This window comes from Pongo pygmaeus, chromosome 19 (genome assembly GCF_028885625.2).
Source record: "Pongo pygmaeus isolate AG05252 chromosome 19, NHGRI_mPonPyg2-v2.0_pri, whole genome shotgun sequence".
Classification (NCBI taxonomy): Eukaryota; Metazoa; Chordata; class Mammalia; order Primates; family Hominidae; genus Pongo; species Pongo pygmaeus.
Window position 1 is genome coordinate 67,188,376 of NC_072392.2, and position 13,208 is coordinate 67,201,583.

At 43.9% G+C, this 13,208-nt stretch overlaps 1 protein-coding gene across 1 annotated transcript in view; it reads left to right on the forward strand.

Annotated features, from left to right (window-relative positions):
- Positions 1–13,208, forward strand: part of CA10 (carbonic anhydrase 10) — a 541,424-nt gene that overhangs the window by 511,893 nt on the left and 16,323 nt on the right. Inside the window, exons 5-6 of the mRNA XM_054458627.2 lie at positions 6,251–6,346; positions 10,690–10,762. Of these exons, the coding sequence (XP_054314602.1) occupies positions 6,251–6,346; positions 10,690–10,762 (169 nt within the window). The remainder of the gene's footprint in view (positions 1–6,250; positions 6,347–10,689; positions 10,763–13,208) is intronic.

Below are 13,208 nucleotides of genomic sequence, written 5' to 3' on the forward strand. Positions count from 1 at the left end.
TTGGTATTCATTCAGCAAATGCTTGCCAACATCTCCTCTGAGCCAAATCCCATCACCAGGGATCTGATGATGGATATCCATGCCCTTGAGATGTTTACCCAAAAGTAGACACAGACTCAAAGACAATAGTTTCAAAATAGCATGTGCTTGAGTATGAACTCAAATAGTCACAGGAACTGGGCACAATCCCAGCTCTGCCACTATCTCTCAGAGGCTTGGTGTCCCCATGACTCAAATGGAAATAATGGCACTAACTCATAGAAGTTTTCAAGAATTAAATGAGTTGTTTCTGCTGGCATCGTCTCTCGCACAAAGAGGTGCCCGACAAATGTTGGTAATGATCATCAAAAGTGGTGATGATGACTAACTTTGACAATGATATTCAGCACTCATGTGACTGTACTGGGCATCTATGGTTTACATCTGTTCTGATCACCCAGTACTCATCCCATTTTGGTTGCAAAGTATTTTGAATTTTGATTAGTCAGAGTTCTCCAGACAAACAGAATCAGTAGGCTATATACACAGATATATAAGAGGAGATTTATTGTGGGAATTGGCTCACAATTATGGAAGCCAAGAAGTCCCACAATATGCAGTCTGCAAGCTGGAGAACCAGGAGGTACTGATGGTGTAATACCCAATCCCAAACCATAGGGAGAGAGGTGGTCGCTAGTGTAAGTCCCAGAGTCTAAAATCTGAAGACCCAAGAACCAGGAGCTCTGATGTCCAGGGGCGAAAAAAGAGGGATGTCCCAGCTCAAGGAAGAGAGAATCCTCCACCTTTGTATTCTATTCATACCTGCAATAGATTGGATGTTGCCCATCCTCGCTGATAAGGCCAGATCTTCTTTACTCAGCCTACTGATTCAAATGCTAATATCTTCTAGAAGCACCTTCACAGGCACACCCAGAAATAATGTTTTTCCTGCTGTCTGGGCATCCCTTTGCCCGGTCAAGTTGCGTATAAAATTAACCATCACAAACTTGCCTCCTGGATGAGAGCATCATGAGAGCAGAGAGGAGCTGCACTTGGTGTTCAGAGACAGTGTTTCATGGAAGGTGTCCTGGAGAAGACACAGAGAATAGTTGCAAAATAGCATGTGCTTCAGTGTGAACTCAAATAGTTGTAGGAACTGGGCACAATCCCAGCTGAACTATGAGGTAAAGACAGGTAGGCAAGGCTTCCTCAGTCCCCACTTTGCCCTCCTCTACACCAGAGATCTTTCAAAAACGCACATCAGATCATTTGGTTTCTTATTTAACACCTGTGACTTCCTATTGTGTTTGGAATAACATCAAAGCTCCTCACCATGGTCTACAAAGCCTTACACGAACTGGCCCCATCTTGAGCCACCTTCATCCTTTCCCAGCCCCCATTCCTAGCCGCTTGTCCCTATCTCAGGCTCTTTGCATTGGCCGTGTTCTCTACAAGTGATATGCCTCCCTCTGATCTTCCCATACCTGGCTCCTGGTCATCAGAATTCAGCTCAAATGTTAGCCTACCCAAAGACTTTTCACCAACCATATTACAGAATGTTGCTCCCACTTCTGCATCCTTGCCCTCATTCTTTCCACTATTGCCTTTCAATTTGTAAGTCAAAATCTAGTTTTGTTTCCTTCAAAGCTATCTTTGCTGCCATCTGAAACTATCTCTAGGAAGGAGGACAAAGACCTTCTCAGTCTTATTCCAATTGACCTCAGCACATAGTTGGCCCTCAAAGATTTTTTGAACAAACGAATTCCAGGCCCATGTAAAGGATTGAGGTGAGGTGGCCTTTCTGAGATGAGAAGACAAGTCATATTAGATCATGGAGGACTTAGATATAGAGAATGCACTGGATCATGGCACCGGCCATGTGGGAGCATCATGACAAGACTGGTAGTATTCTCCTTGGCAGACTGCCTGCCATTTCTCAGTCTTGCATTTCCAGGAAGCTTCTCTAGGAGGATACTCACCTAAAACTAATTTAAAAAATCAAGATTATAAAATAATTTCCAGGAATCCAGGTTTAGCCCTTTCACATGGTAATGCCAACTGAACTAGCAGAAGCCCTCAAGGCATCTCTTTAATGAATATCTTAAATTCTTGAACTTGAACTTGGTGTTTAATTAGCATGTCATCATTAGCCCCCGAAGAGTTTGCTCTCATTGTCCCTGCAGTCTTAGTCAAATCAAGTACTTGCTCAGACAGTTGAACAATCACTTATTGATCATCTGTTTCACATCAGACACTCTGATTACTCTGCATAAGCCTTAAAGTTGGGGTTCAGTTAAGGTATAGCTTAGGGACCATCTAAGTTATTCAAAATTCAGACTTTCTATGGTTGAGATTTAAAAGTGTTATCTATAAATGGCAAAAAGAAATCCACAGGCATGACTTTCAGAACTCATCTGCCAATCTGATACTCTGTCCCTAGCAGGATGTGATTTGCACATTGCTGCTCCCCAAGCCCAAAGTCATGGTAGGAAAAGCAGTGAACCTTGCTTTTCTCCAGACCCACCTGGACCCATGCATGTTGTGAGTGGTTAGTGGGTATTGGGTTGGCATTATTGTGCCTGGCTAGGGAAGAGCAAAGGCAACAGCTGCAGGAACTGTGATCGCCACCAACAAAGACCAGGAAGGCAGTAGCAAGGAAGCAGCACTTTTTCATGGTTAAGCCCTGCTGTTGGTGCATGAACTGGTACAGGTCCCAGGTTATCTTTGATGCCCAAACTGTGTTCTTACAGCTGAGAACAAAAAGCCTGGTGACTGTCAAGCTGTCTCCTGGGCTCTTCTGTTGCTCCTAGATGTTCTGTTGCCTGGGGAATCTCCTGGTGCCTCTTCAGCACACAAACATACACATTCTATAAACTGCAAAGGCCTATAGAGCACATCTCTGCCTTAATAACCATCATCTGAAGTTAAATACCCCCCAACCCCCACCTCTATTTTCTCCTGGCTCCAATCTGCCCTCTTACAGTCCATGCTGATTATCTCATTCCCCTGCTCAAAGCCTTTCTATTGCTGACATTCCAGGGGTCCTGTGATCTGGACTCAGCCTGTTTTCCAACATAGGTGATGCGTGTGCTCCTTAACCCACCCAAACTGAAGTGGAGAAGGGGTAAACAGCCAGACAAGCAGGACTCTGCTCACCAGCCAACAGTATCTGCTATAGCAGCACTTCTGAAACTTTAGCGTGCATCCAAATCACTAGGAATTTGAGAAAATACAGATCTTGATTCAGGAGACCTGGGATGGGGCTCCTGATTCTGCATTTCTAACAAGCTCCTAGATGCTGCGGCTGCTGCTGATCTCTAGAGCACACACTGAATAGCCAAGCACTATGTCATCTTATTAACATCTGACTGGAGGTCAGAAAGAAAATGCTCAAAACTCATATTCAAAATAGCTTTATTTCTAGAATGTATTAGCTATAAATTCACCAGTTTTGTAAAGCAAAAGATCAATTTCATGTGGTTCAACCTAACACAATAGATAGTCCATCAACAACTACTAATAGAAACCAAAGCTCCTGATATCAGAATCCTAGCCAACTCACCTTGGAATAGAGAGGAGGTATGACTTCAGATCAAAGTTTTAAATGTGTTAACTCAAGCTTAAAGCACAGCCTCAGCCCTGTACTTGCCAGCTCCTTTCTTACAGTTCCTGGCTCCCAAAAGAACCCCACCCTGTGAGGCAGCCCATGGCCCAGGAGACTTCTTCCTGCCTTTTTCTGACTTGCGAGCTGGACAGAAGGATCACTCCACTGGATTGCCTTTCACGTCCCTGCTCTGGTGTTCAAAACATGCTGTAACTTCAAGGCAGGTCTGGAAGCACTGGCACATCCCCTGACAGTTTTGTCGGTCACCTGTATCAGTGGGAAGAACTTAGCAGATGGCAGGGTGTGTTTTGTTCTCATTGGAAGCTTGCTCAGCACTGGAAGGGAGGTGTGTGAGTGTGTGAGAACCCCCCAGTCCCTGGTTCTTCCACCACCTGGCAACATTTCTCCACCTGCAGAAAGTCCTGGTTGTGTGGGGGTACAAGGGAGAGGGGATTAAAAGTCCTGCGGAGGCAGAGCAACCCCTGGCCTGCGGTTGACTTTCTGATGACAGAGTAGCTACTGTAGAGTCATCCATCTCCACTGGCAAAACTCATAGGTGAAAAAGTAATAAGCAAATAGAATATTTCAAGAGCAGCAGTAACACGTGCTCTCTTCATGAGAAGTTCCACTACACCTCAGGAGGCTCAGGATATTCTCAGATTCAAGGTACTGTCCATCTGATTTAGGCATTGATGGAATATTAATGTTCATTGATTATGTTCCACTTGTTCTCAAGTGCAACTTCCCTCTAGCTGGTAAGCTTTTGATGAATACAAGTATCATCCCAAATCAATTAAATCAGAATGTGAGAAGGCATAGACAGGCACAGGTGGGCTTTAAAAACACCCAGGTGATCTGGATGCGCAGTGAAGGTCACAAACCACTGGGTTAGATATGGTTTCTTTTTCTCAAAGTTCAAGGAAAAGCATCTTTTTTGATCATCACATTTCTCAACTTCTAAAACTTCACCTTTTTTAATGCAATTCAAGATATTGGCAATAATGAGTACTCTGTTACACTTTCAGAGTCACAAATCACTTCTACATGCACTAACTTATTGGATTCTCAAATCAGCCTTGGAAAATGCTAACACCATTACAGAAAGATATATGATGTGCTTGCTGTGACATTGTTTATAGGAGACAAAAAAATGGAAACAACCTGAAAGCCAGCGAGAAGATGGTTAAATATGTTATGGGTGTTTGTGCAACTGAGAATTCTATAGTTATTTGGAAAACCTGGGGAGATCTATATGCATTGGCTTAGAAAGATAGCTACAAACTACTTTTAAATTTTAAAAATCAAGTTCAGAATCATAATTATTAATCATCCCTTTCTATTTTTTAACCCTTACTGTGGACTAGGGAATTCATTATTTTTTATACCCTATGTGTGTTTGTGTGATTTATAAGCACAAAACAAGTAACCACAAGGATGTACACTAAACTGTTAATAGTTGTATGTATAGCGTGGACTAGCATTAGAGGTGGTGGTAGGGGCATCACGTTTTTTACTTCTATATTTTAATTTGTTAAAAAATTATGCTTGCGGCTGGGCGCAGTGGCTCACACCTATAATCCCAGCACTTTGGGAGGCCAAGGTGGGTGGATCACGAGATCAGGAGATCGAGACCATCCTGGCTAACACGGTGAAACCCCGTCTCTACTAAAAATACAAAAAATTAGCCTGGCATGGTGACATGCGCCTGTAGTCCTAGCTACTCGGAAGGCTGAGGCAGGAGAATGGCGTGCACCTGGGAGGCGGAGGTTACAGTGAGCTGAAATCGCACCACTGCACTCCAGCCCGGGTGACAGAGCGAGACTCCAACTTAAAAAAAAAAAAAAAAAAAAAAAATTAGACTTCCATACTGTTAAGAAAAAACTATTTTAAAATCACAGCCCTGAGATGAATTTTAAGGAAGGATCATCATATCAATTTTTCAGAGGAAACAATTGATCCCAGTGATGTGGGGTAACTTGATCATGTGGCTAAAAATTGCTGGAGCATCTGTTTGAACACATATGTATGTTTATACACAATTTTTAAAAATGAATTTAAAAAAATTAACAGGCAAAAGGCTCAACAGGTGAACTGATCCTTATTGAATGAGGAGGAAATAAAGTCCTACACAACCAGATGACCGGGACAGGCTGGTGCATCAGAAGCCTGATCCATCAGCTACTACTGCATCTTGCAGGCTGGCCAGTTTCATCCCAGGTCGTGGCTGATTCAGGACCTAACAGCTCCCTGTTTGCCCCAAGGCTGCGAGGAAGATTTACTGGCTTCGAGTGGCAGCTCTTGGTGCAGCAGGGACAAAACATCCACCCCTACAGGGCAGTTCCGTTCCTAATAAGGAAAATTCACTTTACACATGCTTTAGGGGAAATGTCCTGGGATGGAGCCAGAGCCAGATGGGCTCTGAGCTTATTAAAAGCATGCTTGTTGCCAGAAAACATTTGCAAATATGTATGGGTATTTTTGTGTGCGTGTATATGCATTTTACACACATACGCACACATATCCCTCTGAAATCCCTTCAATTAAAATTGTCTTCCAAATTGTTCCTCAATATACTTTGCAGTTCACCCTTATGTAGGGGCGAGTGCTATGCCTCATACCTTTTAATGTTGGATTATTGTTCTGATTCTTGTTTTTCCCTCCTGCCAGGTGCAGCTCATCCACTATAACCATGAGCTATATACAAATGTCACAGAAGCTGCAAAGAGTCCAAATGGATTGGTGGTAGTTTCTATATTTATAAAAGTAAGTCTCTTGCATTCCTTCATTCTTCTCACCATCCCCACCTCAATCAGAATACCAATTTACGGTCTCTGTTGGAGTTAGAAATATTAAAAGGGGTGCTATCCATGCCTAAGAAAACTATGGGGTGGTGCCTTTTATATACATGAGATTTATGAAAAATGAGGTCCCCTGCAGTGAGATGCAAAAATGATCATCTCCATTTCAGAGCATCTGGGCCTGAGGATTCAAGCAGCTTCTGTCCTAGAAAGAAAAAGGGGGCTAGATCCAGGAACAGGCTTTAGGACCCACCTAATGCAGTCAAATCAGAAGGATGTAATACAAGAAGGATGGGTGGCTCACTAATGCCCCACAGGATTAAAGTCCTGTTCACCATTCAGCTGCCCCTTGTAAACATAGGAAGCAGCGAGATGTCTCTCCCCTCCAGGCACTGCACTAAATAGCTCCTTCCAGCTTCCTCACAATTGCTCTGAGCATCATCTTTCTCTCTCGCTCTCCCATTCCTTCATAAGCATCCCTGGTAATAAGATTACCCACACTGACTTTATGACATTCTGAGGAAACTCCACATCTCCCTAACAGTCAACAACGACCACATAAAATCTCCAACCAAGCACATTCTAATTTGTTTCCAAAAAAAAATACTAATTACCTTTAACATTTTAGCAGATGTAGAGAGAAGCAGGTATGCAAATTTTTTAATAAAAAAAGAAATTGCTTTTCTAATTAGAAAAATAAAAATTTTTTAAAAAGCCATGTGTGGCAGTTCCAAACATTAGCAGTCACCATGCTAGCCCCTGGGGATGTTTTGGCCAGATCATTAGAGAAAGTGCCCCAATCAGAATTGGGAATCTGATGAAGATGATCAATAGATCAAAACTGCCACCAGGGAATTTTAACAGGGCTGTCATGATGACATCATTATTACTCAGAAGAATGGGCACCTGGGGCACTACTCCCTCTCCCCGCCCCCATAAAAGCATTACCCTGTGCAATAGGCACTTCACCCTCCCTGGTCATCCATGCCATGCCCCCTCCTAACTTCCTCACCCTCCCCTCGGTCAGATCAGGGCAGACCTATGCACTGGGCAGGGGCTGGATGGGGCATCCATGGCTTGTTGCTATCCCTGGCCACTAACCTCAACCTCCTCTGGTTTGTCATTAACAAAGAGAGGAAGGGACATTTGGCCAGGGAAGCATATTTTTAGGCCTTCATGCCTTTGTGATACTTGACATGACATCTCAAAGGAAACTGGTCCCAGCACAGATCCTAATGGTATCTCCTGGCATCATCACAAACCCTGGAATAATAAACAGTAGATTTCTGAATGCCAGACACTATGATATGTATTTTACATCTATTTTATTGTTTAGTAATAAACTCAGAGGTTGGGCATTCATGTTGTATCTTACAGATGAGTAAAATTATTCAGAGAACCTTTGGCATTTCACCCAAGTTCATGTCGCTTATAACAGTCCAGCCAGGAGAGGATCCAAGTCTTCCCTGACTTTAATACTCATGAAAGAATGGCTTACTCATTCTATGCCTCTCCAATAGAGCTGGGAGAGAGCAAGTGAGGGCAAGGAGTAAATGACATTTTAAAACATTCTTCCCACGCTCCCCACAACCCCATGCTACTCATAAGCACAGGGCAAATTCCTGTATCTCTTAATCAAGCCCTGATTATGGCATTGATAACCAATTTGTACATTCAACCTTGGCCGCACTCACTGTGAAGCCTGTAGATAGGTCAGAATATTGTCATGTGTGTCCAGGAGCTCACGTCCCCCTGTGACTTTCCCAGCACAAATCCTGCCTGCCCCAGCAATTCCTGTCCTTTGGAGAGTGTCTCGGCCTTGGTCCTGACTTTGCTTCATGTGGCTGAAAACTTGAGTCAGTGACTGTCATTCTGGAAGCACAGGCACATGACAGCTGACAGAGTGATGGATACACTGGGAAGCCAACAACAAACTACTGGTGTGTTTCACAAGCTCCTACAGAAACATTCATTCCTGCCGAGCTCATGACTAGCAGTTGGGGTTTGCAGGTCCTAGTTGCTTGCCCACAGGCTGTTGAAAGAAATTTAGGCTGTAGACCCTGAGGTCAGTGAAGGGATAATAACTACCTCCTGCATCTTCTCAGGTCAGTTTAGCTCCTAAGGATGAAGCCATTCTTTCCCTGAGCAGACCTGAAGCTTTCTTGCTAGATCTCAAAATAAGCCACAACATTTCTGTCTTCCCTCCATATAATCAACTCCCAGAAAATCAACTCCACCATGAGTTATTTAAGCTGTGACTGACCATTTACTCATCTCAAAACTCTGATGGAGCATGAGGTACTACAGGCCAGCCCTCTGCTAGGCACTGGTATCCAGAAGGAAGATGAACAAAGCTCTTGGTCCCTAAGGGTGCACAGCCTCTTGTAGTTGTCCTCTCCTCCTTCTGAACTCCCTGCCTTCCCTTCCCAGCCGGGTGGGCAGGAGTGGGATATGACAAGCCCCACAACCTGGTAGTTTAGCCCTAGAGTTATCACCCTGGCTAAAAGCTGAGCTGTAGAAAAGTTGGAGTTACTGTCTAAAAGGAGATACTTGCCTATCTATGAGTCTTATTTATCTCTGTCCTCCACAAATCCCCCACCCTTGCTGTGACCACAGGGAACTGAGATTTGGCTGTAATTGCTGCTCAATCACACACCATTAACTTCCCACTTAAGCTCACTTATACCAAGTACATATTTTATCCTCTCACCCACGCAGCCAACACACTAGAGCCCACAAATCATCTGTGTGCACTTTGGAAATTTTTCAATTATTTTTAATCAGCTCAAAACGGTCTGGTCCCAATGCAAGGGCTGCCCAGACTCACCAGGTACCAGGAGTTCAAGGCACCCAGGGAGTAAGGTACATAACAGATTCCTTACCTGCCACGACAATATATTCCTAGCCATCTTTCTTTCACGGGGTGCATCAGCACCAGGAGCAGGCTTCAAGCTATCTTTTAAATGGCTGAAGAGGATGTCAAAGTAGATGTTGAATATAGCACTGAGGGGAGCAACAGTATTCAATTTTGGACTTTTTCTATTTAGGGGTGGACTTTTACCTCCACTGGGCATTGTCACTTACCAAGCTCCCTTTGGTGTGTGTCTCACCACAACACAGCCAGGAAACCGCAAAAAGAGAGACAGATGGAGAGAAAATAAACAGTCTGTGCTTTGTCCAAGTTAAAATTACCTGTTGCTTATCTAATAATAATCATCTGCTGCAATTTTTCCAACCCTCAGATAAATCAGATTTAAAATGTTGATGTGTCACAACATCCGATTAGCTGCCGAGGCATAAATCACAGAGCAGAGCTAAGCAAGGTAGGAGAGAAATGACTAGGATGAACAATGCTATCCTGGAAAAGGCTGAGTAAATGGGTGTTTTTAAGAAAACCGTTTTCTTATGTAGGGCCACATCACAGTCTCATCAATGATGGTTCCCTACTAAAGCCCCTGGAAACCTGGTTTCTTCTCCCAAAGGAGGAATTTGAAGCTATAAGGGCATAGGCATAAAATGGGAACAGATCCCTGAACATCTGGTACAATGTTTGGCCCATAATAGACCCTCTGCAAATATCTGTTGGATGGGTGGGTGGATGGATGGATGGATGGTTGATTGAATTACATGGCTTATGATATACTCAATTCATACAATAATGAGCAGTGATACTTTCCAGTTTTTTTTTCCCACCATTTCCTTATACCTCTATTCTGGGTACTCTTTATGTCTCACTCTCTACCTAGATGAATTTCCCCTTCCTAACATGCCAGTCCCTACCTTGCTTAAAAGCCTGACATGATCTGGCCCCTGCCAATCTTTCTAGGCTCACTTCCTATCCTTCCCCATACCCTCAGCTCCAAGTACACTGAAGTCTTCACATGAGCATGCCTGGTTCTCACTTCCCCATGTCGGTGTATGTACAGATTCTCTGTATGAAATGCTTTTCCTTGCCTTTCATCCCTTTTCACACTCTATCACCAGAACACTTTGTTAACTTCTACCCATCCTCCCAGACTCATGACTTAGATTCTCAGGTGGTGGCTGGTCTTCCTCCAACATCATTACACCAATGACTCAATCATAGCACTCTTCACACTGTGTGAGAACAGTTTGTTCACTTACCTGTCTTCCTCTCTAGACAGGGCTGTCCTTGAGAGTAGGGACTCTGGCTTTGCTCTCTGAATTTCCAGCTGTCATTGTGTTTGGCTCATGGTAGATACTATGAATGAATAAGTGAATGTCGCAGGGAGATGTTTGTCCTGCAAGAGTGATGCCCAGTCATTAATATTTTCTTTTCTTCTCCAGGTTTCTGATTCATCAAACCCATTCCTTAATCGAATGCTCAACAGAGATACTATCACAAGAATAACATATAAAAGTAAGTTTGGTTCAATTTCCTCTACAGCAACTATTCTGTAAAGGTTAGACCTGACTGAAGGCAGGAAGCCAGAACTGATGATCTCCATGGGCCCTTTTCAGTTTCATGATCCTGCAGTTCTGTCAAAAGTCACTCTGGAGATTAGGGTTTGGCTAAGAAGCAGCTCATTTCAAGTAGAAGTCCCTAGGGTGCCTTTGTGATCCATGCCTAAGGCAATAATGATTATGACTATGGTGGTCATCGTTATCCCATAGATTGGTAATGAGCCAGGGAACTCTGCCGGCTGACACACTCCACCATGTCAGCTGGCCACAGTTGGGGCTTTGCCAATTATGGGATTGAGAAAGCCCTCATCAGGTACTATGGATCCAATCGCAACACTTACAGAAGGCCTCAGCTAGACCAGTTCTGTGTGTGTGGCTGGGTCTCCTTTCCAGGCAGAGACAGGATGGAATCTCTCTTTAGCCACATGTGTGGCCCATGGATGTAGAGGACTCTGTCTAGTTTCCTTGTGTTTCCAGAGTGTTTTATCCCCAGACTCATTATGCAGAAAAGAGAGAACAGTGCAAAGTTGAAGGAGAAAGGAAAAAGATACTGCTGTCATCTCCAGCAATCCCAGAAGGTGCAGGATTTGGGAAAAGTTGGGTGAGACAGCACACACCCATAGATGAAAGAAATAATATGAGGAAAAAAAGATTGTCTTTACCTAATTAGGAGCGAGCAGGATACTGGGATTCAAGGCTTGGCTTTGTCCTTCATCAAGGAGTTTCCTCACTTTGACTCTGTCATTCATCTTGTAAAGTAAAAAAGTTGAACTTCAAGTTTCTAAAGTCCTTCTAGGTCTGGGATTCTGAATCAAGCAATAGGTAAATAATGATTCTCACAAAAGTGAAAAACAGTTGGCAAACATACAAGCACCCACATCTCCTTGGCATGCCCTTCACCAAGCCAGGAGCTCAGCTGTGTCTGCTGCTTCTATCTCCAATGGTGATGTGAAGAAAAAAAAAATGAATGTGTACGGGTCTCACCTTGGACTGCCAAGGGAGAGTATGGAGAATCCTTCACTCAGCCGTTTACTCAGTTATTCAACAAACATTTCCTGCATGCCTGCTCCATGACAGGCACCAAGCGAAGCTCCAGGGATGTAAAGATGGCCCAGACAGCAGCCCTACAACTACCATGTGCTCACTGCCAAGTCCCTCCCATCTGCAGAGGCTGGGAGGCTGGTAGGGCTGAGGAATGAACCTGGAGAATCCCACTCCACCTAGATAGACATTGCCCAGAAGAATGAATTAAGTTGTCTCCAAGCATAATCTGCCTTTTCTCATTAGTATTCTTATGGAGTCTTCTCTAAGCACACACTTAGATTGCTCAGCTAAGGGAGATATTTCTGTCTTGTGTGTAAATAGCACATTTATAACTGCCCATAAAAGATTATTATTCTTTTAACTTTTTTGATTAAAAAAGCATGAAAATTAAATAAAATGTTTTCAAATAATCTTGGATTTGCAATTTAGAGACCGTGAAAATGCATGAAATCACACATTAAGCCCCAACACACAGTCTAACAGATTACCAGCTGCAGAGTCAATCACTAGAGGGACTTTCCTCCCCACCCCACCACCCACCACCCACCCCCCAGCACTGGTCTGATTAATATTAAGTGATGTGGCTTGTGCCACCAAGGGAGGAGCAAGAGAGGGGAGGGAGAGGAAGGGGAGGCAGGGAAGAAGGAAAAGACGGATGGAAGGAAGGAAAGGAAGAAAGGGAGGGAGGGAAGGAAAAGCATTCCAAGTGTGGGGAGCCACATGCACAAAACCTGGAGAGCACTGAAGGCCGGCGAAGAGTTCAGAAGGAGGAACTCTGTCTTCATCAGCTCTTCATCTCAGTGCCTAAGACAAGGCACGCCCAATAAGCATTGGTGATGGCCTGGGTGAATAGAAGGATGAATGGCCTCTTTCAGGAGCTGTGACGGGGCAGAGGGAGTGGCAAGAAAGATGTTCTGGAGCCGGATCTTGAGCCATGTTAAGGTGTTTGTTTATGCAGAAGGCAGGCAGACATTTAAACACCCTTACCACCTCTGAAGACACATTCCTAGAAATACAAATAGAAGACATCAGGAGCACCCTCTCCTTCTGATCCCCATACTCTACACCTCTCAAGGCCCAGGGAAAAGAAAGGGGAGCCAAAGCAAGATAAAGAGATCCTGGCCTGCATGGGGAAAGATAGCTGATTTAGGCCCCCTAATAACAAGAATTTTGTGCTCCTATAATCCAGCAGGGAGTAATGGAGGTGTCCTCTGTAGTGACCTTTAGTCACATACCTGAAGGGAGCAGCAATGCAGGAATAATGATAGCCGATTCATGAGAATGACCCTGACACTGCTTTACCCAGGACACTGTGGCAGAAAGGAATTGATTTGCGCAGCAAAAAACCACAGCTCTCT